This window comes from Miniopterus schreibersii, assembly GCF_964146895.1.
Source record: "Miniopterus schreibersii genome assembly, chromosome: 6".
NCBI classification, from domain to species: Eukaryota; Metazoa; Chordata; class Mammalia; order Chiroptera; family Miniopteridae; genus Miniopterus; species Miniopterus schreibersii.
This window is the reverse complement of record NC_138107.1, coordinates 46470743-46498590: the sequence shown is the minus strand read 5'-3', so window position 1 is coordinate 46498590 and position 27848 is coordinate 46470743. Positions and strand designations below refer to the sequence as shown.

General features: G+C 35.9%; 1 protein-coding gene across 4 annotated transcripts; it reads right to left on the bottom strand.

Annotated features, from left to right (window-relative positions):
• MANEA (mannosidase endo-alpha) lies at window positions 1-27288 on the bottom strand. Of its 4 annotated transcripts, XM_081141087.1 has the most exons (5): window positions 27145-27288; window positions 21588-22172; window positions 14572-14681; window positions 1821-1897; window positions 1-1094 (listed from the first exon to the last, which is right to left on the bottom strand). In XM_081141087.1, the coding sequence occupies exons 2-5, from the start codon at window positions 22132-22134 to the stop codon at window positions 452-454; spliced, it is 1377 nt and encodes a 458-aa protein (XP_080997213.1). In that variant the 5' UTR covers window positions 22135-22172; window positions 27145-27288; the 3' UTR covers window positions 1-451. The 4 variants fall into 4 exon arrangements, with proteins under 4 accessions (XP_080997213.1, XP_080997214.1, XP_080997215.1 ...); XM_081141088.1 differs by lacking the exon at window positions 21588-22172 and having other exon boundaries at window positions 28-1094; window positions 27145-27279; XM_081141089.1 differs by lacking the exons at window positions 14572-14681; window positions 27145-27288 and having other exon boundaries at window positions 28-1094; window positions 21588-21676.
• Between the last annotated feature and the right edge of the window lie 560 nt (window positions 27289-27848).

Genomic DNA, 27848 nt, shown 5'->3' with positions numbered 1-27848 from the left:
AATTATTATTAAAGAGTTATAAAGAATCCAAACACTAATACCACAAAGTTTATTGAATCACCGAAAAAATTTAGAAGTGACGTTAACAAACACACAATCCTATTTCAAGTAGAATTTAACTGTGAACTAACAACTTTATGTAATAAGCATTTATCTATTGTGAAATGAAAATTAAATTGCTAAGAAAGCAGGATTTCAATTTTAGTCAGAAATTTAGCAGATGATGGCACGAGGAATGTTTTTTGCACAATTTTCTCTCAGTGCAGCATTGTGAAGGGTGTCAATGACAACATTACTCCCTTTAAAAAAGTACAAATTATTTTTATAAAATAGTAACAATGCATACTGATTTTGACAGTTTTCTTTCCATAACTCAAAATAAAAGGCATATACTGAAATTAGGTGATTTATGTAATTATTAAACTTAATCAGTGCATTTAGAAGCAGGCAGCTAGTGAGCTAATGCATAAGTTTCTCTTTCCTTACTGTATTTTTCAGACCACTTGCGAGTTAGTTCTAGATAAAGACTTGGTTTATGAGGCCGGTAATCCAGGTACACTGTATTACCGGTTCTTTTGGGCACAGCCTTTTCAATCTGAGTTCCTTCATGCCACTCATTGAAAGAGGTGATAGAAATTATACTGGGGTGGGCTTGGAGTGCGGCATTCAGAGCAGTTTCATAATACTTCCCATTGATTCGGTTCCGAGTGTTTTGAGTGTTCCACGGACGGATGCTGGTATCTATGTATCCTGGGCCCACACTTGGGATAAACATTAGTTGGAACTGATCACAAAATAACTTTAGCTTAGCCCAATTCTCATATGATGAGCCATAAGTAAAGCCATTTGTGGCAAAATATGTGTAAATGCCATTAAACCCACTTTTAATGATATCATATTTATGCCTGTCCTCTACTACAAGTGCAATAAACAATGCATCATAAGGAGAATTGCGAATGCTCCAAGACCCTGAGATGGTTAACAGGTTGGCCCACTGTTCAGGCTTTGTAATATAGGAATCATAGACATAAAACATAGGAAGAGAAATGCCGCTCTCAGTCTTGTGCCTGTAAAAGGCCGGATGATTTCCATATCTAGAATACGAACACAGGCAAAAGTGAAATAAAATTCACAGTTCATTTTCCATAGATAATAATTATGTACTAAAAAATGAAGGTAATCAGTCACTTATACAACTGACTCCCCCCTCCCCACCTTCTTTGGGGAGTCAGTTATATAATTATTAAAAATGCATTTTAATTCAATACATTAAAGAAATACTAGATACATTAAGAAACTACCAAACAAGAAATTTTCTTATATTGAGGTCTACAAATGATGACTAACACCATGAAAAGCCCATTTTCTACATGAATATATAAACTTCACTGTTGTATCAGTGGTAAATGGCCCACTGTTGCTGCCAAGTTTCTTTGTAAGAGGTATGGCATCTGTCACAGACTATTATCAGTAATACCCTTGAACAAAATGAAACTGTGTTAATAAATTCTTTACTTGTACTCAGACTAAATATAAATGAAAATATTAGATGTGGGTCCACTGCTATAAAAGCAGTTCACATTTCATAATCTGAACCTTCTTTTAAAGAGACAAAATTCTGTATTCATATGATTTGAAGAATAATATTTATAAATGTCAGTATAAAGATTTCATAAGTAGCCTAAAATACACATAAGTTACTAAAGAACAATCTTTAATTATTCATACAGAAAGTGAACTGTAAGGAACTTCAGAAATGTTCTTCAAAATGACTTCAATATTCACTACAAAATTAATTGATGAACAGAGAAGGAACTCACTTGTCTATAATATATATGACATTTCTGTACATGTTTTGATCATCTCGATTCCTATATGGCTCGATGTGAAAAGTGACCTAAAACAAAAATATTAGAGAAAAAATTATCTATGATATAAAAGTATATCCCGTATTTTAAATTAATCCCAGGACTTAATAACCTTAATTTAAAATGAATACTTACTGAACACAGAAGTTACCAGAGAATTTTAATAGTAATAACATTTACTAAGAACTTTCTCTGTTAAATAATATGCTTAATTTTTTATACATTTTACCTCAGTTAATTCTGATGATGCTATAAGGTAGTTTCTATTACTATCTTTATTTTCTAAATGAGGCAATAAGAGTAAAGATAGGTGCTGTAACCTGTCACATCCAGTCAGCTGGAGACAATAAAGGCAATCTGAATTCAGAGCCCAAATGTTTAACCACTGTGAAATACTTCTTCCTGTATGTTTACTTCTTATAAACAATAAATGAGGAGGCCTGGCCCCCATAGCTCAGTTAGTTAGAGCATCATCCCAAAACACCAAGGTTGTGGGTCTGATCCCCGGTCAGGGCATATACAAGAATGAACCAATAAATGCATAAGTAAGTGGAAAAACAAATCCACGTTTCTCTCTCTCAAATCAATAAATAAAAATTGAAAGAGAGAATAAATCAGGATATATTCTATATTCAGACATTATCTGTTTTTTAAGAAAAGCACAACAACAGTAACAACGAAACTCCAAAACAAACCATACTCAAGAAAAATCTGGATTCTTTTTTCAGATGTGATCATTAAGTGTACATTTAAATGGAGTCAACAGCAAATGCCTTTAAATGACAAATTCTTCTATTTAACTAAAACAGCATTTTACAAAATAATGTGTGTTTAATTTGTACTATTAATATCCACTAGTACTATAAACGGCAATAATTTTCAGAACGCTCATTATTATTGACATGATTTATGTATCTCTACTGTAACAGTAGAAAGTAACAAAAGTATTTTTTAAATACTGTGCACAGAAGACTCCTTTTTTTCAAATCAGTAACATCAGTAACAAAAATTTCAGGTGTTCATTATAATTCAACATCTGTATGTGCTCCCCACAAAAAGTCATTTCCAATTTTACCATACATTTTACTCCCTTTGACCCATGTTGCCCTACCTGTACCCCCTTCCCCTCTGGTAACCATCAGTCTGTTGTCTGTATCTGAGTTTCTGTTTTATTTCCACACGACTGACAGTACTATGTTGGATAAAAGTGGGCATTCCTGTCTTATTTGTGATCTTAGAGAAAAAACTTTCAGGTTTTCATCACCAAGTATGCTGCTAGCTGTAGGTCTGTCATATACGGCCTTTATTATGCAGAGGTACTTTCCATACATACTAACTATATTCACAGTTTTCATCATAAATGAATGATGTACCTTATCAAATGACTTGTCCATCCACTGAGGATCATATAATTTTTACCCTTCATTATGTTAATGTGGTGTATCATGTTGAACCATCCCTGGAATGAATCCCACTTGATGAGGGTGTATGATCCTTTTAATGTACTGTATTTGATTTGCAAGTATTTTGTTGAGAATTTTGCATTTGTATTCATCATAGATACTGGTATATAGTTTTCTTTTTTTGTTATTTTTGCCAGGTTTTGGGATCAAAGTGATGTTGGCCTCATAAGATGTGTTAGGAAGCATTCGATCCTGTTCAACTTTTTGAAAGTGTTTGAGTACATATTAAGTCTACTTTGAATGTTTGGTAGAACTCACCATTGTGAAGCCATCTGATTCTGGACTTCTGTTTTTCTTGAGGTTTTTAATTACTGTTGCAATTTCTTTGCTAGTGATTGGTCTGTTTCAATTTTCTATTTCTTCATGATCGGTCTTCCTAGGAAGGTTGTGTAAGTCTAAGAACGTATCCCTTTCCTTTCAGGTTGTCCAATCTGGTGGTGAGCCTTTCACAGCATTCTTTTATGATTCTTTATGTTTCTGTGGTATCTATTTTAACTTCTCTTTCATTTCCGATTTTGAGTCTTCTCGTTTTTTCTTAGTGTGTGCAGCTAAAGCGTTGTCAATTCTGTTTCTTTTCAAAGAACTATTTGATCACTTCATTGATCTTTTCTATTGTCTTTTTAGTATCTATTTCCAATGCTTTTAAAGGAATTTTTCATCTCCTGGAATTCTTCAGCTCCAGATTTCTGCTTGGTTCTTATTGAGTTATAATCTCGTTAGTAAAGTACTCCTGCTCATTCATTTTATTCCTGAGCTCACTGAATTGCCTTCTGAGTTTCTTGTACCTCACTGAGTTTTGTCATGATGGCTGTTTTGAATTCTTTATCATTTAGATTACAATCTTCCATGACTTTGAGTTTGGTTACTAGAGAATTATCCTTTTATTTTTGTGATACCACGCTACCTTGTTCATGTGCTTATGGACTGTTCCTCTGCCAGTGCATCTGAAGTAGTGAACACCTTTCTTATTTAGGTATCATTTTGATTTTAGCAATTAAGCAGGTTAGTAATTAGAGATCTTTCTTTTGTTTTCTAGTAGATGGTGCTCTACATAGCACAAAATGTTTCCTCTTCCCTGTACTACTGGTGCCTTTAGGGTTGCTGGTGCCAGGCTGCGACCTGTGTCTCTGCAGCTGGGCAGTACTACTGTGGTCATGGAATTTGAGGCCAGAGTGCTGGCTGCCTCCACTGGGTCTGGGACACCGGGTCTTGAAGCACCACCACTGTGGTGGAGGGATGTAATGGGTGGGGGTGGAGCAGGGCTCACGAGCCCATGTGGTGTTGCTGGGAGGCCATAAACATGTCTCCACTGCTGCTACAGGGCTCTCCAGAGGTGCAAGTTCCAGCCAGGGCTGGAGCCAGGTTCTCAAGTGCCAACACTTCTGCTGCCTCTAACCTTCCACAGGGTTGTGGTGTGGGAGCCACTCCTCTACCACATCTGTGTTCCCTGGGGATGTCGTTAGGCCACAGTGGCTGGGGAACTGGGGTAGAACCATTCCTGTCCTTCCCCTCATTCTACCTCTCCTACAAATTCCACCACCCTCAGGCATACCACCTGGATCTCCCAGGTGTCCTAGTGTGCTAAGCATAGGAACCTATTTTTTTTTTTAAACATATCTTTACTGATTTCAGAGAGAGGAAGGGAGAGGGAGAGAGAGATAGAAACATCAATGATGACTCATTGATCGGCTGCAGCCCGCAACCTGGGCATGTGCCCTGATCGGGAATTGAACCCCGATCTCCGGGATCCTAGGTCGATGTTCAACCGCTGAGCCACGCCCGGCTGGGCAGGTACCTATTTTGGATTATAGATGATTGACTACTTGTAGATCGAAGGGGAGATACAAAAAGGTTGTCTCATTCTGCCATGATGCTTAAAGATTCCATCTTTCTCACTAAAAAATTAGTTTTTGTTGATTCATATATAACTAATTATGGCAAATAAAACTATTTTGTATGTCCCTTCTAACTAATAGATTGTCATTTAAAGACAGTGGCATCTTTATTATTTGTTTAAGATCTGTAAGACAAATAACATAAGAATTTTAATGCTTATTACTAATTTTACTTGATTTATCAGTAGCCATTAAAAATCTTTATGGCAATCTAATAAACTTATTGATATCATTTTAAATTTAGGGTTCAGTCTCCAGAAAGCATGTATGGACTTCTATGCTACTACAATATGAGATGCCTTTGTTTCCATTACCTATTAAAGCAAAATGTATTTTTCTTTTTAACTTCAATTGAAAGAAGATTGGCAAGGGTATAGGTATTTTTATACTCTTAAATAATAAGGTTACCTTGAGTAATTCTTTTTTTAGATGCAGCATTATATTTTTAAATTATGTTTCCATTTTATATACAAATGATACCATATCTAAGCAAATATCCTGTCAAAATGAATTTGTTTTTAATGCTGCAAAGCATAAATGGCATCCTTCTTTTGTAAAATGCAGCTCAATATATGTATAGTAGTTCAAACAGCCAAAATTAATAAGCATACAAAGTAAAAAATTTCCCTCATATATTTCAAAATTCTTAATTGTAATAAAATTACTCACAGATTTAATTAATGATGTGATCTGGTCACTATTTCTCTCTTTCACTTGGCAAAATGAAATAGACCAATACTAAAATAAGTTTTAACATGACAGACTACTAGTTTACCACTGAACAATACAGGGGTTAAGGGTGCTGAGCCCCTGTGCTTTCCAAAATCCACATATCTTTCGACCCCAAAACTTAGTTGTTCATTGTTATCCACTGGTGACTGGTTCCAGAACACCTCATGGATACCAAAATTTGTGGATGCTCAAGTCCCCTACATAAAATGACATAGATCAAAGCATACAGTTGGCCCTCTGCATCTGTGGATTCAGTCATGGATCAAAACCAGTACAGGTATTTATTGAAAAATATCTGTGTATAAGTGGATCCTTGAAGTTTAAAGGTTCTTCAAAGGTCAACTGTAAATATAAAATCAGATGTCTGCCATGTCTCTAAAGAAGGGAACAAGAGTCATATAAATGTTCCCTTATTTCATGCTTCTAGTTTTAACCTTGCCAGTCTCTATCCTACAGCAAAAGTGAACTTTCTAATGTGAAAGTGATCCTGAAGAGTGATTTCAGCAACATGCTGGTATAAAACATTCCTGATATTTATCCCCCTTTAACTAGTACTTAACTCCAAGAGATCAGAGGAGTCTCGTCCACCAGTAAAGCCTGTAAGACAGACAAGCCTCTACATGGGCTAGGAAACCAGAGGAGCAACCAAAATGCCTAGATGCCTCTTGTCACTGCTGGACAAAAACTGGGTGAGTACAGATCAGACAGGAACTCACACATTAGAGAAAGAACTTGCAGAAGTCTCACCTTCCCAAAGGGAGACAGCAGAACACCACTGGAGAGGGTGGGGGAGAAAAATATGATTTGGGGCACAGTAGAGGCTGTCAGGGAAACTCTCCCAGCACCACACCTCTGCCCAAAGAAATGCTAAAAAGTGCTGATTTATCTGGTGGAAGTGACCTCTCCCACAAGAAAAAAGGAAAGAAGTGAATGCCTGGATATCCCAGCTAGAAAAATCTTTTCTCTCTAGTAGCACTTGCTCTGTAACTGTGGGTGGGGGGAGGGGGAGGGTATTAGGAAAAAGGCAGATAAGAATTTCAAATGGTGTTAAAGGGATTGTGGTCAGCAGGAAATCCTAACTGGAGCTGCAGGCACCCCCAATGCGCCCATATCTCCTCCCACCCTAAGTCAGCTCCTTGTATGGGCTGCCAAGTGGCACTATAAGAGCAAGGTCCACTAGAGAGAAAGCATGCCAACTCAGGAACCAGAGTTGAGCCTTAGTGCCACCTTACTGAAAAGTGGTTTCCAGCAGCCAGTCTGGTGAATTTTAAGAACCAGAGAAAACATAAAAGCTTAAACAAAAGAGGGAACAAGAAGAGTGGAGCAGGTACAGCTTCACAGATACAGAAAATGATAGCAGCACCTTCACAGATATGTCAGATGATAGCAGCACCTCATCTGCTGAAGGAAGTCAGAAAAGAGTTGAAAAGGGATCTACTGCAGCAAAGCATATTTACAAGGAATATGAAATTTCAAGAAAATATGGCATCACACACACAAAAAAGATTCTCCAGCAACCAAGCTCAAAGGTACAGAAATTCAAATTCAAAATAGCTAGTCTGAAGAAACTCAACAAGACAATTACATGAAATCAGGAATAAAAATTACAAGCAAAATGAATTCTTTACCAAAGCAAATAAAATTATAAAAAAGAACCAAAGTGAAACTCTGGAGGTGAAAAGTCAATGACTGAGATTAAGAATGCATTACAGAGCACATGTAGCAGGGCAGATCATATGGAAAAAAATAATTAATTTGGAGAATAAGAACTTTGTAATAACACAGAAGAGGGAACACTGATTTAAACAGAGCAAAGAATGCCTATATGAGCTATTGTTATTCATAAAAAAGACATGGAATAATCGGGGTTCCAGGAAAAAAAAAAAAGAGAAGGGGGCAGACTGTTTATTTAAAGAAACAGTAGTTGAGAACTTCCCAAACGTGAGAGACCTGGACATACAGGTCTACAAAGCTAATTCTGTTATCTTAATGCAAAAAGGCCTTCTCGGAGACATAACTATGCATACAAATCAGTGATAAAGATCTTAAAGGCAGCCTGGTTAAAAAAGAATTCAAGTTACAAAGGAATCCCCGTTACACTATCAGGAGAGAATGGAATGACATATTCAAAGTGTTGAAAGATTAAAATGGCCAGCCAAGAATACTTTATCCAGCAAACTTATGCCTGAGAAGTAGAAGCTTTCCCAGACAAAGAAGATCTAAAGGAGTTTACTACCACTACACCGGCTTTGCAAGAAATGCTGAAAGGAGTTCTTTCTGCTAAAATAAAAACATACAAAAGTATACAACACACTGGTAAAGGTGAAAAATGTTCAACCAGACCTAGGAAACTTTAACTCTACATTAGTGTGGTGTATTAACTATTCAACTAGGGTATAAAAAATAACTATAGTTACTATAAAGTAATGATACATAACAAAAAATTGTGATATCAATAATATAAAAGGTAAGAATAAAAGGGTACAGCTTTTAGATCAAAGACGTTATTAGCCTAAAATGCACTGTATACCTAAAACATATTTTATGTAAGCCCCATGGTAAACACATAGCAAAAAACTAGAGCAGATCCACAGAGACAAAGAAGGGTGGAATAGAGCATACTGCAGTGAAAAACCACCGATTTACAAAGCAGGAGGAAGCAGAGACAATGATAGCATTAAAGTCCTTACATATTAATAAAAACTCTAAATAGAAATGGAATGAATTCGCCAAAAGGCAAAGAGTAGCTGGATAGATCAAAAGAATACCCTATATATGCTACTAACAAGAGACCCAGTTCAGATTTAAGGACACACATGCAGTGAAGGGATAGAAAAAATATTTCATAAAAGTGAAAACTGCAGTAGAACATCAAATTTCAGCATGTAAATTCAAAAGGGCAGAAAAATGAATTGTCCAAGTGGAAATTGTTAACTTTTTAACAAAACAGAGTATTTTTTTAAAGTATTTTTGTGTTTCTCTTGTTTTTTTACCATTAAAATATCAACAGATCTATATTGACTATACTTATGCTGATTACATTTACATTTTTTACAAAATTGTTTCTCAGTGAGTGTCAAATATTACTTTTTTTATTTTTACTTATCATTTTGTTGAAATAAATATATCTTAACTCTATTGGGGGGAAAAAGAAGGTTCCAGTTCAAGATAGGAAGATTCTGAACTTGCCTCTTCCAATAGACACACCAAGTCTATAACTACATATCAAACAATTTCCTCTGACAAAAACACACACACCTAAAAACTGACTGAGCCACTCCTTCACATCTGGCAAACAAGAGGAAATGTGCGTTGGAGCTGGTAGGAAAGGCTGGGGCATAATCTCATCTTAAACTCCTCCCATGGCACAATGACCCACAATTGGGGGGAACTGGAAACCTGGAGCTCCTTCCTGAGGAACAAAAGGTTCATACCCACATTGGGAATCCTAACTTTCAAAACCAGCATCTGAAAGACAAGCCTCCAAAACATCTATTTTTAATGACCAATGGGGCTTGTCCCAGGACACCCAAGGAACTATGGTGAACTGAGAAATAGCTCTTAAAAGGGCTTATGCACAGACTCACCTGCCCTGATGCCCAGCGCAGAAGCAATCCTTGGAAAAGTACCCAGACCTTATGTGAAAGAGACTCATTCACTAATTTTAAAGCACTGCTTTGTGAAAGAGTCCTGCTGGGATACTCTTAGGGAAAGGAGGTTGGTGGGTGCTATCTTTTCTATTCTTCTTTTTCTCATTTTTAGGTGGTTACTGTCTCTGCACTCGATCCAGTCAGTAGGTGCCATCTTTGTGCTCTCCCACAGTAGTGCTCCAAAGTGACAGTATTTCCCAGACAAGATCTTCTACACACACCTGGTGCCCCACACAAGCTAAAGGAGTTCATCACTACAAAACCAATCTTACAAGAAATGTTAGAGAGACTTCTTTAAGCTGAATAGAAAGGGCACTAAATAGTAACAAGAAAACATTTGAAAGTATAAACCTCACCGGGAAGGGTAAATACATAGTAAAGGAAGTTGATTAATTACTTATAATGTTGGTAAGAAAAACAAAAGACAAGAGTAGTAAAAAAAACTAAAATAACTAGTTGGGTATACAAGATAAATAGATATAGAATATTACAACCAATACATAAAATGTGACAGGGGAGAGTAAAAACATACAATTTTAGAATGCATTCAAACTTATATTATAAACCCAAAATATAAAGTTATAAATACAAGTTGTTATATGTAAGCCACATGTAAATACAAAGCAAAAACCTAGAGTAGACACATACACAATAGATGATGGGAAAGAATCTAATGAAACCACATAGGAAGAGAGCAGAAGAAGACAGGAATGAAGGCATTACAAAACAGCCAGAAACAAAAAAAATGGAGATAAGTACAAATCTAGGAACAATTACTTCTAATGTTGACGGAGTAGGTCCTCTCATCAAAAGACAGAGAGGTTAAAGAAGGCAAGACTGGGGTGGGTGGGGAGGGATTAACCAAAGAATTTACATAATATGCAGAATATGCAGAATACGCGAATATGCATAATACGAGGACACAGACAGTAGTGTAGTGAAGGCCTGGGGGGTGGTGCCTGGTGGAAAGGGGGGAAAAGGGAACATCTGTAATACTTTCAACAATAAAAACAGATTTAAAAAAAAAGGCCAATCTATATGCAGCCAACAAGTCTCACTTCAGATGTAAAGAATGACAAAATATATTTCACACAAATGAAACCAACAGAAAGCTGGGGTAGCTATAATTATATCAGACGAAATAAACTTTTTAAAACAAAGACTATAGCAAGAGGCAAAAAAGTTGCATAATGAAAAAGGAGTCAATCCAATAGGGGATAAAGCATTTGTAAATATTTATGCACCTAACATAGGAGCACCTACATATAAAGTAAATGTTAAAAGACCACAGGGATTAAATAGACAAGAATACAAAAACAGTATAGGACTGTAATACCCTACTTACATCACTGGATAAATTAATCCAGACAGAAAATCAGCAAGGAAGCATCAGCCTGAAACGCCAGATCAGATAGACATAACAGATAGATGCAGAATGTTCCATCCAAAAGCAACAGAATACACATTCCTCTCAAGTGAAAATAGAACATTCTCTGGGACACATCATGTTAGGCCATAAAAACAGTCTTAAGGAATTTAAGAAGATTGAAATCACAGCAAGCATCTTTTTAATCACATGGTATGAAAGTAGAAGATGAAAACTGAAAAATTCACAAGTATGTTAAGATTAAACAACAAGCAAATGAACAAATGCTCCAAAAAATAAAAGGGAAATAAAAAATACCTTGAAAGAAATGAAAATATAAAATGTACAACTTTAGAATGCATTCAAATATAATTTGTATCAACAAAAAAACACTATTACAAATATAAGTTCTTTTATGAAAGCCTCACAATAACCAAAAAGTAAAAACCTATAGCAAATACACAAAAAATAAAGAGAAAGGAATATAAGCCCACCACTGTGGCAAATCATCAAATCATAAAGGAACAGAACAAGAAAAGAAGCAAGGAACAAAGGAACTGCAAAAATGCTATAAAACAATTAAATCAGCAAAACCCTGTACCTATCAATAACTACTTTAACCATAAATAGACTCAAGTCTGCAACCCTCTCCCACCCCCCCAAAAAAAACACTCAGAATCGCTGAATGGATAAAAAAATAAAAAAAGATCCATCTATATGCTAACTACAAAAGTCTCACTTCAGATGTAAGTACGCTCACAGTCTGAAAATGAGGGTATGAAAAAAAAAAAAGATATTCCATGGAAATGGAAACCAAAAGAAAGCATGGGTTCTTATATTTATGTCAGACAAAATGGGCATTAAGAAAAGTATGTAATGAGAGACAAAGAAGATCAACATATAAAGGTGTTAATCCAACAAGAAACTATATAACATTTTTAAATATTTATCCAACCAACATAGGGACACCTAAATATAAAAGGCAAATATTAACAATCTTAAAGGGTGAAATAAGCAGAACTAAAATAATAGTAGGAGACTTTTAATAGCCCACTTTCATCAGTGGATATATCATCCAGACAGAAGATAAAGAAACACTGACCTTAAATAACATGTTATACCAGATGCAGTTAAGACATACAAAGAACATTCCACCCAAAAGAATCAAAATACACTTTCTTCTCAAGTGCACATGGAACATTCTCCAGGATACATCAAATGTTAGGCCACAAAACAAGTTTTAAAACTTTAAGAAGTTAGAAATCATGCCAAGCGTTTTTTTGAACCACAATGGTATGAAACCAGAAATCAATTATAAGAAGAAAAACAGAAAACTCACAAGTTTGCATAAATTAAACAACAATCTACTGTACAACCAAGTGGTTAGAAAAATAACCAGAAGAAAAATTAAAAAGTATCTTGAGAAAAATAAAATAAAATGGGACTACATTAACCTAAAAAGCTTCTGCACAGCAAAGGAAACCATCAGCAAGATAAAAGGCAACCTACCAAATAGGAGAAAATATTTGCAAATCATATATCTCTGTAAGGGGTTAATATCCAAAACATAAAAAACTTACACAACTCAGTAGCAAAAAACAAATAAAAAAGCACAAAACCAAAACACTGATCTGATTTTAAAATGGATAGAAGTTCTGAATAAACTTTTTTTTTTCAAAGAAGGTATCCTTATGGACAATAAGTAAATGAAAAGGTGCCTAACATCACTAATCATCAGGGAAATGCAAACTGAAGCCACAGAGATATCACCTCAAAACTGTTAGAATGACTATTATCAAAAAGGGAAGAAATAAGTGCAAGGATGTGGAGAAAAGGGAACCCATGTAAACCATTAATGGAGATATAAATTTATGCAAACGCTATGGTAAACAAGTAAGTAGCTTCTTCAGAAAATTAACAAATAGAACTACTACTGTCCATGTCCCTCCATGCTGTCTCAAAGGGTAAGAGATCCTTCTTTTTTACAGCTGCATAGTATTTCACTGTGTAAATGTATCACAGTTTTTTAATCCATTCATCTACTGATAGGCACTTGGGCTGTTTCCAGATCTTAGCTATTGTAAATAACACTGCTATGAACACTGGGGAAAACGAAATAAGCCAGTCAGAGAAAGACAAGCATCATATGATCTCACTTATATGTGGAATCTAATGAACAAAATAGATCCAGAGACACTGAAGCATGCAACAGACTGAAATATTTCAGAGGGAACGGGTGGGGGAGGGATTAACCAAAGAACTTATATGTATATATAGTCCATGGACAGACAATGGTGCAGGGAAGGCCTAGGAAGGGGGTGCGAGTGGGGTAGAGGGGGTCAATGGGGGGAAAAAGGGGGCTATCTGTAATACTTTCAACAATAAAGAAATTTTAAAAAATAATAATAAAGTAAAATGTAAATAGAATAAATGCTCCAATCAAAAGACATAGGGTAGCTGAATGGATAAAATACTCATAAATATGCTTTCTACAATAGACCCATTTAAGATCAAAAGATGGATACAGAGTGAAAGTAAAAAAAATAGAAAAATATATTTTATGCAAATAGAAATTAAGAAGTGCTTGGGTATCAATACTTAAGTAAAAAAAACAGGCTTTAAAACAAAGGCTATAATAAGAGATAAAGAAGGATATTCATTCTCAAAACGGGATCACTTTAACAAGGGGACATAACCATTGTAAACATTTATGCACCCAATGTAGCAGCACCCGAATATGTAAAGAGATAATGATGGACATAAAAAGAAATACTGACCCATTAGATATTTTACTTTTTTTTATTTTAACTGAATTTATTGGGGTGACTGGTTAATAAAATTACATAGGTTTCAATTGTAAAAAATTAATTAAAAAATAAAAATACAACTACTAAATGATCTAGCAATTCCCCTTCTGGTATTTATCTGAAGGAAAGAGAAATACTAACTGGAAAAAATGATACTCATTGCATCATTATTTACAATAGCCAAGAAATGGAAACAATGTAGTGGTGTCCATTAATGAATGAATGGATAAGGAAAATGTGGTATATGTATATAATGAAATATTATTCAGCTAAAAAACAAGGAAATCTTGTGATTTGTTACAACATGAACAGACCTTGAGGGCATTATGCTTAGTAAAATTAGTCTGTCAGAGAAAGACAAATACTGTACAATCTCACTTAAATGTGGAATCTTAAAACACACACAACACACACACACACACCCAACAACTCATAGCTGCAGAAAACAGCTCATGGTTACCTGAGGTGGGGTGGAGTAAAACGTGTGAAGATGGTAAAAGGTACAAACTTCCAGTCATAAAATTAATAAATCCTGATGTGTAAAGTACAACATGGTTACTATAATAATATTGCATTGCATATGTGAAAGTTGCTAAGAGAACAGATCTTTTAAATTCTCAGCCCAAGACAAAAAAATTGTTACTATGTGTGGTGATGAAATATTAACTAGACTTAATATGATGATTGTTTCAAATATATACATATAATTATACTGAACACCTGAAACAAAACTAATGTAACATGTCAATTATATCTCAAATAAAAAATTAAAATACATAAAATAAAATACCTTTAGATTATATTTATGAGCTTTATCCAAAATAGTTGGTACCAAGTCATCAGTAGGTACTCCATTCTCATCATGTGTATCGGGTGGGTACCAAGATAAGGCTAATACACCTAACAGAAAAGACCAAAAAAAAAATTTTTTTTGAACACAGAAACAGGAATGACTGCAGGTATTCTTTAAAAAAAAAAAAAAAAAAAAAAAAAAGGTGGGGGAGGGGCAGAATGAGAATTAAGTTTTAACAAAAAAGAAACATCTTCACTTAAGGTTTTGTTGCATTAGTTCGATACTACCTATGATTATTAGATTACTTCGTATAGTCAATTTTATGAACTCTTTATCAGGCATCAGTAACTTTTAATTAATAGGTTTTTATTTTCTAGAACAAGTTTTATGTTTACAGAAAAATTGTACAGAAAGTACAGAGTTCCCACATAGGTACTCCCCATTTACCCAACCCACCTCCATCCCATATATAGTTACTATTACTATTAACATCTTGTATTAGTGTGGTACATTTGTTACATCATTATTAAAGTCCAGAGGTTACATTAGGGTTCACTCTTGTACAGTTTTTTGACAGATACAATTACAGTATCATATAGATTAGTTTATTGCTCTCAAAACTCTTGGGTGCTTCACCTATTTATCCCCCCTCCATCTCCCCCTCAATTACCTCGACAATAATTGATCTTTTTACTACCTCTATAGTTTTGCTTTTCCCAGAATGTAATAGAGGTGGAATCTCACACTTAATATGCACTTAAGGTTCACTTATGTGTTTTTATGGCTTTATGGCTCATTCTTTTTATTGCTGCATAGTGTCCCATTGTATGAATGCACCACACTTTGTTCATCCATTCACCTACTGAAGAACATCTTGGTTGCTTCCAGTTTGGGGCTATTATGAATAAAGGCGCTATAAACATTCATGTGCAGACTTTTGTGAGGATCAACATCTTTTAACAAAAGATTCAAAACAATTTAAAAATTTAGCTTTTCCCTAATAACTTTTAAATGGATAAATTACAAAAAAAAAAAGAGAAAAGAAAAAAGTTTAGAAACATAACCCTTCAAAGAAATCACTAACTGAAGGAGGTGTATTTGAAATCAACTAATTCAAATCCTCATTACACATATAAAGAAATAAGAGGCCAACAGAAAGACGGTATTAATTTCTAAATCAATCAACAGACTCTTTAAGGCAGGGAGAAAAATACAATGGTACCAAAGAGAAGCATATGGAAATACAAGGAATGCAAGGTTGGAAACTGGCAGAGAATTAAATTATAAGACAGACTTTGTAGTAGGCATATCATGTACAGAGCAGTCCCATGTCTAGGAACAAAACAGAACTGTCATTAAAGTTAACATTAAAAAAAAGTCTATGTCCCCTATCTAATCTGAAAAAAATAGTAACAAGACCACAAGGGGTAGAGAAAGAAATCTACAATATATAAGGCTTTAAAGAAGCTTTTGGCTGGCCAAGAAGGCAGTCATATCTAGGGAAAATTGTTGGTGAGAAAAGTAGACAACTGATCAAATATTCAAGCTGCCTACTAGCCTACAGAAGAACACCACCAATGAAAAAAAAGTGACAATGGAAACTTTCTCGAGTGCACATGGGTCATTCTCAAATACGAACCAAATGTTAGGACACAAAATAAGTCTCTACAAGTTCACGAAGACTGAAATCATATCAAACATCTTCTCAGACATTTACACCATGGAACACTATGCAGCTGTAAAAAAGAAGGATCCCTTACCCTTTGAGTCAGCATGGAGGGACCTGGAGAGTATTATGCCAAGTGAAATACGCCAGTCAGAGAAAGGCAAGTATCACATGATCTTATTCATACGTGGAACCTAATCAACAAAATAAACTGATGAACAAAACAGATCCAGAGACAAAAAGCATGGAACAGACTGATGAATCTCAGGGAAGGTGGGGGGGGGGGGGAGGGCAAGATAACCTAAGTACTTATATGCACACACACACACACACACCCTCCAGGCCTTCACCACACTGTTGTCTGTGTCCATGGGTTATGCATATATGCATATAAGTACAGTAGATAGGTAGGTAGTTATTAACAAAGAACAAAGGAAGGGGGCAAATGGAATCAGACACTGAGCCTGATTAAGTCTGGAAGGTACCGCTTCCAGACACTCCAGGAGATAGCTGCATTGCTCCATCAAGGGGATACTTAACATACCTCCCTCCCCCAAGTAGGAGGAACCAACTTTCCAATCTCCCCAGGAACAATAAGCACCTTCCTATTGATTACAGGTGGTGGGGGGTGGAGAACTAGTAAAAGGAAAATTTTCCTCTGCTGAGGCATGTGTAGTAGAAGCCAGTTGACTAGGCAAAACTGTGAGACATGTGCAGTAGGAACCAAAATGGGACACAACAGCCCGGGAAAGGACAGGATGGGATAAGGGCATGGACCTGGGAAGATACAGGAGAGGGACTGAACAGAGCGAGGACCCAGCACGAGCCTGTGAAGAATGAGGAAGAAGGCTGGTTAGTGTGAAAGAAAGCTTACCCCTTCCCAAACCCAAGGTACTACAATCAAAGCTTAACAAATGCCCAGGGCTGGTTAGTTCACACATTCTCCTCCGTAGCAGCCGCAAAGCCATAGCCGTAGCCATGGCCACGGCCACGGCCACGGCCACAGCCACAGCCACAGCCACAGCCTGGTGATCAGACCACAGAGCAGCCAGGAGCAGAGACTACACTGTACTATGACTGCATTACAGTTCTGGATCCTGATCCTCTTGGTGGGCACCTGTGCTCACCAGGCCCAGGACTTCCATAGCGAGATGGAGTTGAGCCTCCTGGTATTGGATGATACATCAGGGATCTGTGGGCAGTCCTTTGTTTCTTCTCCAATAAATCTTGCCACTATTACTCACATCCTCCTATGCCTGAGTCCCCAAAATGCTTTTCTCGCCACTCTTTGGAAGATCCCATTTCCACTGGCAACACTATGGCATCTGATCAATGTTGCAATGAAAAAATGTTGAACAAAACAACTATTTGAGGACGTGCTGTATAGTGCAAAAGACTGGGTCACTCATGAGCTCTACATAAGTAATATTCTGGAACCAAGCCAATGATGGTTCTAACCTGAGGAGGGTTGGACCATTTACGATGATAATGAATCCTTCACAGTAACCAGAAAGATTCCTCTGAAATACATCAACCAAGTATCATTTATAAGTTAAACCTATTACTATGTATTTCTACCATTCCAATTGCTTACTGAAAAGTGATATTCTTTGACATCCATTCTTAGAACATTAGTATATTAAACGCAGATCATGCCACATTGATGGTGTCATCCCTCCAAACAACTTATTACAGAACCTTCAATTTAACTGATACCCATTTTTTCCCCATTAAGTTAAATAATGCATTGAAACAGGGTAACAGTTAAGAACACCAGATATGAAATTAGATAGACCTGGAGAATCAAGTCTCAGTTACATCATTTGACAGGTGTTTTATCTTTATGTAAGTAATTTTACTTAAGTTTTGACATGTATAAAATGGAAATCAGTTCATAATCTAAAAGCCTGTTTTTAAAAATATAAATGAGCCCTGGCCAGTGTGGTTCAGTTGGTTATAGTGTCATCCTGTACACAGAAAGGTTGTGGGTTCGATTCCCATTCACGGCACATACCCAGGTTGCAGGTTTGATGCCCCGTCAGGGTGCATACAGGAGGCAACCAATCGATGTTTCTCTCTCTCTCCCCCTTCCTCTCCCTCTCCAAAATCAATTTTTAAAAAAGAACATATTCTGAGGTGAGGATTAAGGGGGGAAAATATATGTACACACATATATATATGAAAGAATGGATTACACAGAGTAAGAGGACCCAAAAGTAATTACAAAAAACAGTAACAAGAAGACAGTAAAACAGTAAATAAATCTGGATACCTTTAACTCAACAGAGCTTGTGACAGCTTCTCTTACATATAGTGCCTCTTTAAAATATCTTAAACATTCTTTCAAACTAAAGGTTTATCAAAAAGAAAGGCAAGCCCATTCCCAGACATAAACACTATTATCACCATACAGAATGACATGAAAAATTACAAAGCACATAACAATTAAAAAGCACATAAAAAAGGAAAACAACTCACTGCCAAGAGAAAGCAATCAATAGAACCAGATTCAGACATGAAACAAATGCTGAAGTCATTAAACAGGGAGTGTAAAATCACTATCATTACAATGATAAAGGATCTAATAGGAAAGATAGCCAATAGGGAAAATAGTAGAGATAAAAACTGTAAGAAACAAATAGAAATGCTGGAAATGAAAAACACATTAAGAGAGGAAGATTACCTTCAAAAGACTCATGAACAGACTCAACAGAAGCGAGGAAAGAGGTAACTTCTGGCAAGTCAAAAAAAATTACCAAAATGAAATATGAAGAGAAAAAAGGTTGGGTAAAAGAACACAAAACAATGCACCCAATAACTCTGGGATAAGATAGACACAGAAGGACAAATACTGTAAGATATCACTTATATATGAAATCTAAAAAAAACCCCTCACAGAAACAGAGTGGAATGGTGGTTACTAGCAGATGGGGAATGGGGAAATGGGAGATATGTTGTTAAAGGGGAAAAAATACTCTTGCAACTAGTATATAAATAAGACAACCTAGAGATTTAATACACAGTGAGTACAAACAAAACTATTATAAACATTAAACTTGTTAAGACTCTAGATCTTAATTGTTCCCACCACTAGAATAAATAATAATTATGTGATGTGATAGAGGGGTTAACTAATGAGACAATGGCAATCATATTAAAATATAAATGTATCAAATCAATATGCTATATTCCTTAAATTTACACAATGTTAAATGTAATTATATCTCAATAAAAAATGATTAGTATAATTCAATTTTAACTAATAAGGAAATAAATTATTTATTTACCAATGGATTGTAATGTCACTTTTTTTTTACTATCAAGTTGTTTTTAAATTTCTCCTGAAGAAAATCTACCAAAGAAATATTTGCATAAATACTGAAATTGTCAACATTTAAAGTTAATATAACTGTATTGTTGACAATGTTTTGAAATAATTCATGTTCATACATATTATGTAGTAGTAAAGAATTTACAGGGGGAAAGGTCTTCATAAACATTAGATAGGCTTGAAACAATATGAATGGAAACTTTTCTTCCTAATTGTAATTAAGAAGAACATATGCAATATGCCATTTATATATTGCTTACATATAATATATATGATCAATTATACATCTGATCTAAGGGGAAGAAACCCTTACGGTACATAGTTTCGTTTGCATTAAGAAAATGAAAACTACCATGAATATCCTTTTTTTCCTGTCAATCAAGCATAGCTTTCCTACCCACAAACAAGTGAACCTTGAAATAAAAAAGAACTGAATGTAATACAAATTCTTTGTAGAAAATAGGAAAAAGTCATTTGAAAGGTCTTCCCCCAAAAGTAAATTGTAAATGGACAGATACATACAAATGCAACAGTTAATGCTATCTGAATTTACCAATCCTATTTTATGTCATAATTTGTCACAGAACATAGAAACTAGAGCTGTAAGTATATACTAGAAACTTAATTTGTTTTAAATTGTTGAAAAAACCCCACAGAAGAAAAACAAGGTATCTTGCACATAGTTGATGTAGATTCACAAAATTCTGTGGTTTTGTTCATGAAAAAGCCTTGCATATCTCTACATACATAGCAGCTTGAGAGTGAAATTGTGCCTTTTGTAAAACTAGAAAAATGTGAAAACACCCAATTTCTTCTTATGGCCTTAGTGTTAGGGACACTAACAAGACAGAGGGAACCAAAACAGGGAGGTTTTTATAAAACATATATTAATGACCTGAAGAATTTTCAGGCACTCAATAATATTTTTCTCATACTATTTACTAGTGGGATAATATGTCTCTATTTAAATATGTGTAACTGGAGTGCCAGCAGTTAGAGGGAAGAGAAAGTTGAAGAAAACGGGGAACAAGAATAAAAATGACTGGTGATTTCTCACCCATTAAATTAAAGGAGCTTATTGTAAATGTTACAGGAATCGTAAAATAAATAAAATGAAGGATTATATGTAATAAACCAGAAGAGAATATCAAACAGCATAAACATATTCAATATAAGAGAAGGCAGAGAGGGGGGAAAGGAACAGAACAGATGGGATAAATAGGAAACAAATAGTAAAATAAAACTTTTAAAATCAACAGTACCTAAAAAGAAATGAAATAAACATAGAAATTAAAAGAAAAATGGTTGTCAGATTAGTTTAAAAAAAAGAGAAATAAGGCCAAATTATATGCTATATGCCTAAAATTCAAAACAGCTCAAATGTTTATCAAGATGAATGCAGAAACAAATTGCTATAATCACTACAATGGAATACTGTTCAGCAACAATAATAACCAAACTATTGATAACATGGGTAAATTTCAAAATAGCAAGCTGAGCAAAAGACCCCCCCCACACACACACCCTTGCTAAATAATTCTATTTTTATGTAATAAGAACACTCACAACTTTTCTACCATTATAGAAATCACATTCACAGTTTTCTGGGGTGGAAGGGTAGGGCAAGGGAATCATGACAAAACTTTTTGGGCTATAGAGTACTTTACTTCATGACTGGGGTGGTATTTAAACAGGTATACATCATTGAAAAACATCACTGAGCTGTATATTTAAAGTGGGAGAATTCACTGTCTCTTATGTAAATCAAAATTTAATAAAATTCTAAAAGAGTAATAAATTAGAAATCAATAAAAATAATATAGCCAGAAATACTACAAAATTTGAAAATTAAACATACTTTAAAATAGTGTTAAAAGGTGGTTTCCTGTATGTTTAAGAACATATATAATTTGACGTTTATAAGTTTACATTTATAATAATGTGAAGACTAGTTAGTAATTTAATGCTCTACAAAATTATATATTTTGTACACATACAATAAAATAAAATAATTACCAATTGAAGCTGAGTATATTTGTTTCATGTGAGTTTCAATGACAGAAGGATCCCGAGAGCTGTAAGTTCCCAACTCAGGGTAAAAGCTGGAGCCAATATCATCTGGAGGGTAGTGTTTCCCTTGTGGATAATTCTTGTTTATTTTAGGGTCCCAGTGCTTCAGAATTGAATGGTTCCAATGTATGTATTTACCATCAAATTGTGGATTTCCATACCAACTATAATAAAATACATGTAAATAATAATTCAGTGCTGGCAGTTCTTCTGGGTAAGGCTCAGAGGCTTTGGAAGGTTTCACAGTGAATTCAACAGTTTTTAAATTCTTGGTATTTGTTTCACTGTTGATTCTGTCACTCATTTGGGAATCAAAATTTTCCTCCAAGCGAGGGATCTGTGGATGAATTTCTGGAAGAAGAAGGTCAAGTCCAAAAGGAACTCCAAAAGTATCTTTATTTGGTCTCAGCATTTTTAAACCCATCATCACAGAAAAAATAAACAGAATAAAAAGTGACAAAATGATGCAAGTCCTTCTTCGAAACTTTGCCATGATGACATACTTTAAACTCCAAAATGATAAATGTTCAGCTGTAATTTATTGAAAAACAGTATTAGTAGGTGGTATTAATGATATTTTCCAATGTATTAAAAAAATGAAAACACATATGCAAAAAGTTCATTACACTGAAAAAATTTTAACAGTGCATTAGGCTAATTATACCAAATATTGATGTCTACAACAGAATCTACATATGGCTAGCCTAATGCAGTATTTATTCGGATATACCACAGTTACATTTTGTCAGATAAACATTTTGGAAATATTATTTAACAAAACACATACATATTTTTCATCATTTGGAGAGATTTTACGTACACTGAATATAAAGAAAACATTCTATGTACGGGGACAAAAATTTTCTAAATATAAAGTTAAGGTTCATAGTTTAAAAAAGGAAATACTTGTGAGATTTTCAACAAACTCATTTTTTAAATAAAAATAATTATTTCACAAGAAGGGATTAATCACACATTTTAAATGACATTTTTAGATGGCATAGAATGAGATAAAAAAACTTAAATGATCACAAGTTAGAGATTCCTAATTTAAAAAAATATTACTTTATAACTTTGAAAATCATATTGAACAGAGGTTATAAAATTAACTTACAACTTCTAAAATGTTTTGTGTGTTCTTTGTTTCATTAAGTGCGTATATACACACACACACATATATACATATATAGGTAGGCGTGTATATGTACATAGGTATATATACATAGACATGAATAAAATATTTGTCTTTTTATGTACAAATTTTTTATTAGAAAGGTATGTGGTGAAGAGTTTACATTGGCTGTATTTATAAAATATGATTTTCTACTATATATCATGCTGTTATTCTAAAGCATTAAGTTAAAAATAAATTAATTGTGATAGAAAAAACAGACAAGTAAAATTTAATCTAATGAGCAAGTATTTCTGTCACACACACAGGCTGTCTATAAACTGATGCTTCTATTATGCATATATGCAAGAAATACTAAGATGAGCAAGCATTACTTCTTTAAGGGCTAAAATTCATACTCTCCTGAAAGTCAACCTTGTATAACTGTGAACTATATCACACCTAAAGATTAATATAAAAAAATATGTGTTTAGTTTGAAACATAAACATTCGAAAATAAAAGTGTCAGCTTTCAAAAGCCTATCTCCACCTTTGGTGCCTTCTGTCAGTCACCAGCCGTACCCTTCTCCTTGCTTAAGGGAAACCACTTGACTTTTGTGTTTATCATTCCCTCACCTTTTTTTTAGTTTTTCCCAAAACATAAGCATACCTAAGCAATCTTAATTTTGTTTTGCCTGGTTTCAAATTTTTATTTAAGTAGCTATGGTACATCCATATACCATAATAAATCATGCATACATACACACAAATATATAATATGCATGTTAATCTTATATGCATACCTTACATATATTTACATACAATATAAATGCATATAATTATGTATATAATTCAACATATATGAGATACACAAAACTTCTGGAAAACAATATTGATTACTAAACCTTTGACACTTTACCTGGGGTCCTACCTCTTCCCCATCCACCCACTCCATCACATCAGTTCCTTCTTTCTTATAATAAGCCAGGATCTTGGAATGAAAGACCTATGTTCAAATCAGTTATGTTGATTTAGTTGTGTGACCCTAAGTCACTTAATCTCTTCGTTAAAAAGAGCATATTGCCTGTTTTGTTTTCTGACAAAGTTGTCCTGTAATCATGCAAGGTAATTTATGTGAAAGTGTAAAAGGGTAATGCTTCAATCAACTGGTAAGTATTGATTGAATTTAAAAATAAAAAGAAATATAGAAACCATAGTTTTGAAATTTTTTATATTTGTTATACATACTTCTCAGATCTAACATATGAACACAAATTACAAAAAAATCCATTTATGAACGGCTGACACCTTTTTATCCCTCTTGGCAGTCAATGATTTCTTAAAATGTTCCCTTTACATTACTTACTTAATTCACTCTCTTAACAAAAATTATCACATCATTATAGATGATCCACTGGTTCTATCCCAACCTCCATATCATGTCAACCATAAGTAAGACAGCAGATCATTGTGATTAAAAGTATGGGCTCTGCAGTTCAAATGCCTCAGTTCAAATTCCAGCTGTATCCTTTTTGAGCTATTTCACCTATGCAAGGGACCTGACCTTTCCCTGATTTTTGTATATGTGTGAGGATAAAATAAGTTAATATTATAAAACTCTTAAGAATCTTTCTGGCTTAGTGTTACACTGGATAAATATGAGAAAGCATTTATGATGATGATGATGACCATCAAAGATGGGTATCTGGCAAACAATAACTAAAAAAAGGTTTATTTTCTCTAAATGCCTGTTCTCTATATGGCTAACTTTTAAAATACTACTCATCCTGCAAGACAAAGCAGAAGTACTGCCTCTTCTTCTTGATACCTCTAATGGTTCCAGAGTGAAAAGCACTTTCTCATATATTCTATTGTTACAGCATTACCTCCTTATTGTTACAGCATTACCTCCTTACAGCATTACCATCCTGCAAGACAAAGCAGAAGTATTGCCTCTTCTTCTTGATACCTCTAATGGTTCCAGAGTGAAAAGCACTTTCTCATATATTCTATTGTTACAGCATTACCTCCTTTTTAAATTGGCATTTCTTTGTTTATGTACTGCAACATGCTATTTATTTACATGTATTATATCCCCTACTACCTTGCTCCTTAAGGTCCAAAAATGGAATCCTTATCTTTATAGTCTAGTAGAGCCCAATATATCTTATACATAGTCAGTGACTACTGTGTTCAGCTTAAACAATTTAATTTCTGACTCTTTTGTTTTGACAACGGTATATATTTGGGCAATATGTGTATAGACAGATTCTACTGACTATACATATACTTAACATGTTTATAGTCTATAATGAACTTATTATACAGGAAGAATCATAAATAGATAGATCCATTAATTTTAAAAATCCATTTTAATAAAAATTATCATGTCCAACATAGCAAAACCACAATGATCTTTGGAGTGCCTAACAGGTGTAATGATCTCACAGGAAATGAATAGAGGAACTACTTATTTGGCTTCAACAGAAGAAATTTCAGAAGTCACTTGAGAGAAAAAACCTCGAGTTAATTGCAGATGTATAGGTTCTCAAAGCAGGAACCTACTCCAGGTATTGACTACTGAAAATCTGTTATCTTCAAAGGACAGTTTACATTACATAATAGGTTCTTCCAAAACTTTATTGTTTCTGTTTTTGTGTTTTGTGCTTTTAATCTTCGAAGTGCTAGTTTTTGACTTGAAGGTCTAGTGAGGTCCAAGGGATCCAGAAGCCATATGATACCAACTATTATTTCAAAAAGTATTTGCTGTTATCTTGTTACTCAGAAAAGCCAAAAGCATTTCACCTTTTAATTATCTATTATTAAATTATAGACTTCTGGTGCTTTTTTTTTAGTATTGTTTTCTTCTAACTTTATTTTCTAAGAACCAACTGGAGATAAACTAATACTAGAAGACACATCAGGAACTTTCAAGACCAGTTTCAAAAGGTTTCCTGCCCAGGTCGGTTTTAAGTAAACGCTTATACCCTCTAGTTGACAAATACTCAGTTAAGCATAATCTCATCCTTCCATTTTAATCTTCACAACAACCTATGAAGTAGAAATTCTTCTTAACGCCACTTTACAGATGATGGGACTATGGTGCAGAGTAGTTGATAACTTTATCAGCTAGCAAACCGTAAATAACCTGCCTGAGGTGAAACAACTAGCAAGGAGCAGGGCAAGTCTAGCTCTAGAACTCAAGCTTTTGCTCTCATGCCATTCCACCTCCTTACAACTTACTGGGCAAATCAAGTTTACAGAATATAACACTGCAATTGCTGTGACATTGATGAAAAGTGTTGACACGTGGGCATATTTTCATGTAAACATTATGGACTAGTAAGCAATGATTATCTGTTACCTACTCATAAAATTGTAGCCCAAATTTAATCTCAAGACAGCTTATTTTCTGATTGTACACTTACTATTCATTATATGACTAATGTTTTAATGCGTGGAACCAGCCAATCCCAAGATTCACTGCACTCCACCATTTTCAGGGTTTCCAATAGCTTAATAGGAATGGAGTAGCATATTATCATGAAAATGACTTGCAATGCGACTTAATATTACTAATCTCTAAATTTTATTTTGTATTACACTTTCACACTACTGTCTAAATACGTTAACATACCCCATTTCAGTTCCAGTTGTCTTTTAAGTTCGTGTAACATTATCCTCCCTTGTTTCTGTTGTTAAGCGCTTCTACATTTCCCCTAACAGTTATCTGTAGGGTCTTGCAATAATAAAAACAAAACGAACTATCCTAACTGCCCGAACTGCAATTTCCTCTTTTTGGAAAATAAAATAAAAAAAGACACTAGTCCACACTATTTACACCCTGAGACCTAGCAAAAGATAAGTCTACGATGACAGTGCCCAGCACGTTGCAGGGGGCCTGGAAAAGCTGCTCTGCGGGGCCTCGCCGTCCTCGCTCCCCTCTCCCGACCCCTAAAGGCGCCGGGGACAGGCGGCCGCGACCGCGACCCCTCCGCGGGCGCCCGAGCCGGTGGCCGAGCCCCTCCCCTCTCCCCGAGGGCCCCGGGCCCGCCGCGGCCGGGACAAACGGGCGGTGCTGACAGGCTTCGGTCACCACCAGAGTCCCCAACCTGCTGGGGACAGGAAGGAAAGACCGAGCGAGCGCAGGGTCCACCCAAGTGGCGGAGACGAAACGGGCGGGGTGGGGACAAAGCGAGGCAGAAGGCAAGGACACCAACCCGGGCAAAAGCGACGCGGCCCGGGGTCCGAGCCCGCAGCTCGCCGCCTCCCGCCGCCGGCCCCAGCGGGCAGGGGAGCAGCGGGCGGAGCGGCGGCGAACCAGTGCGCAGGCGCTGGGCCCCGTGCCCGCCCCAACGGCGTCTGCGGGGCCCGACCCCCCAGGTTACTCACCAGGCTCCGGGAATCCCGCCACCAGCAGAAGCCGCGGTCAGAGCCGCTGAGGCCCGGAGGGGAGCGAGAGGGTGCCCGCGGGCTCCCTGCGGCGAGCCCAGCCGCCGCTCCTCCAAACAAGCTCGCAGAGCCTCCCGGGAGCCCGGGGGCGGGGCTTGCCGAGTGGGCGGGGCTACCGAGTAGGCGGGGCTCTGGCTCCCTGGGCGAAGGCCCCTTTGGTAGGGGAGGGTGGGGAGGCTGGGGAGGGAGGCGGGTGAAAGGCTGGAGAGCTTCCCCGCGCGTCCTGAACTAGGGGGAAAGGGTCGGGACACGTCCAGAGCGACCCTGGGTGCCCGTCCCCCTCCAGGGACAGGTGGCTCGCCCCTCTCAGAAGCTGCGCGTTAGAGGTTCCAGTGGGAAGCTTAATAACGAACAACTGATTTTGATAACAGGCGTTCAAAATTTGCTTTTAACTCCAGGACACTGGCTGTTTTCAAACTTTTAAAATTAAGGAAGAGCAATGCCTTTTTTTTTTTTTTTAATGGAACTTTACTTGCAAGACCAAAGTAGACAGATAAAGGTGGCATTTTTAATTTGCAAAGTATTATATAAAATCACCTCTGTACTGAAATTCTTAGAGAAGTAATTGAGAGCAGTGCTGCCGGTGTGAAGAACAGGAGCATTCGAGGTGGTTACAGCTGAAGGTCTCGGCTTACATCAGCCTC

Excerpts from the sequence above, each read along its gene's own strand:
- MANEA (XM_081141087.1), bottom strand. The coding sequence starts at position 22,134 with ATGGCAAAGTTTCGAAGAAGGACTTGCATCATTTTGTCACTTTTTATT. Across the intron at positions 1,898-14,571 it reads CTCATAAATATAATCTAAAG|GTCACTTTTCACATCGAGCC; the intron begins GTATTTTATTTT and ends TTTTTGTTTTAG. Across the intron at positions 1,095-1,820 it reads GTCATATATATTATAGACAA|ATATGGAAATCATCCGGCCT; the intron begins GTGAGTTCCTTC and ends TTCGTATTCTAG.